The 699-nt window shown below is 44.5% G+C and overlaps 1 protein-coding gene across 1 annotated transcript in view; it reads left to right on the top strand.

Moving 5' to 3' along the window:
* Positions 1 to 309: 309 nt before the first annotated feature.
* Positions 310 to 699, top strand: part of LOC116007913 (cysteine proteinase inhibitor B-like) — a 13,432-nt gene continuing 13,042 nt past the window's right edge. Inside the window, exon 1 of the mRNA XM_031248572.1 lies at positions 310 to 695. Within this exon, the coding sequence (XP_031104432.1) occupies positions 354 to 695 (342 nt within the window). The 5' untranslated portion in view covers positions 310 to 353. The remainder of the gene's footprint in view (positions 696 to 699) is intronic.

Raw genomic sequence — 699 nt, 5'->3', positions numbered from 1 at the left:
AAAATTTATCACTTCCATTAAAAGTGAAATTTGTAACTTTGTGGTTATCAAGTAGATAATTTAACTTAGTTTGGCTGCTCCCAATTCAGTAATTCAGTAATATAATTGACATAAAATTAAGTTTGCTACCATAATTTCGGATCAAGCATTTTCTTCCCAACAATTTTGTCGCTTTTTACGGTTTGTTTCAATTCTTAACTGAAAGAAAAACCACACAACAGCAGCGCTTAACGCGGCAACCCTCAGACCTACCCACTATAAATACCTCTCCCTCCCTCATCTTCTTCCCCACTCTCAAAATATAAACAACAGACCCAGCTCTCATCTGTTCATTCTCAAAAAAAAGAAAAATAATGGCGAAAGTTGCAGGACTAATCAAGCTTCTCCTTGTGATTTCCGTGGTTCTAGCCTTCGCAGGCTATGCCGCCGCGCAAGAGGCGGCGGCGTCAGGGGGGAAAACAGAGGTGAGTGACGTGAAGAGCAATGCGGAGGTTCAAAATCTGGGGAGGAAAGCCGTAATGGAGTTCAACAAGCGCCTGAATGTGAAGGTGAATCCTGAGAACAATGCAAAGAGGCTGGTGTTCACGGAGGTGATCAAGGCGGAGAAGCAGGTGGTGGCCGGAGAGAAGTACTTCCTCACCATCAAGGCCACCTCCGAAGATGGCCAGACCAAGACGTACGAATCCGAGATGTGGGTCA

Source organism: Ipomoea triloba, chromosome 16 (genome assembly GCF_003576645.1).
Source record: "Ipomoea triloba cultivar NCNSP0323 chromosome 16, ASM357664v1".
NCBI classification, from domain to species: Eukaryota; Viridiplantae; Streptophyta; class Magnoliopsida; order Solanales; family Convolvulaceae; genus Ipomoea; species Ipomoea triloba.
The sequence above is the reverse complement of the archived record's forward strand: the minus strand, read 5'-3'. Positions and strand labels throughout refer to the sequence as shown.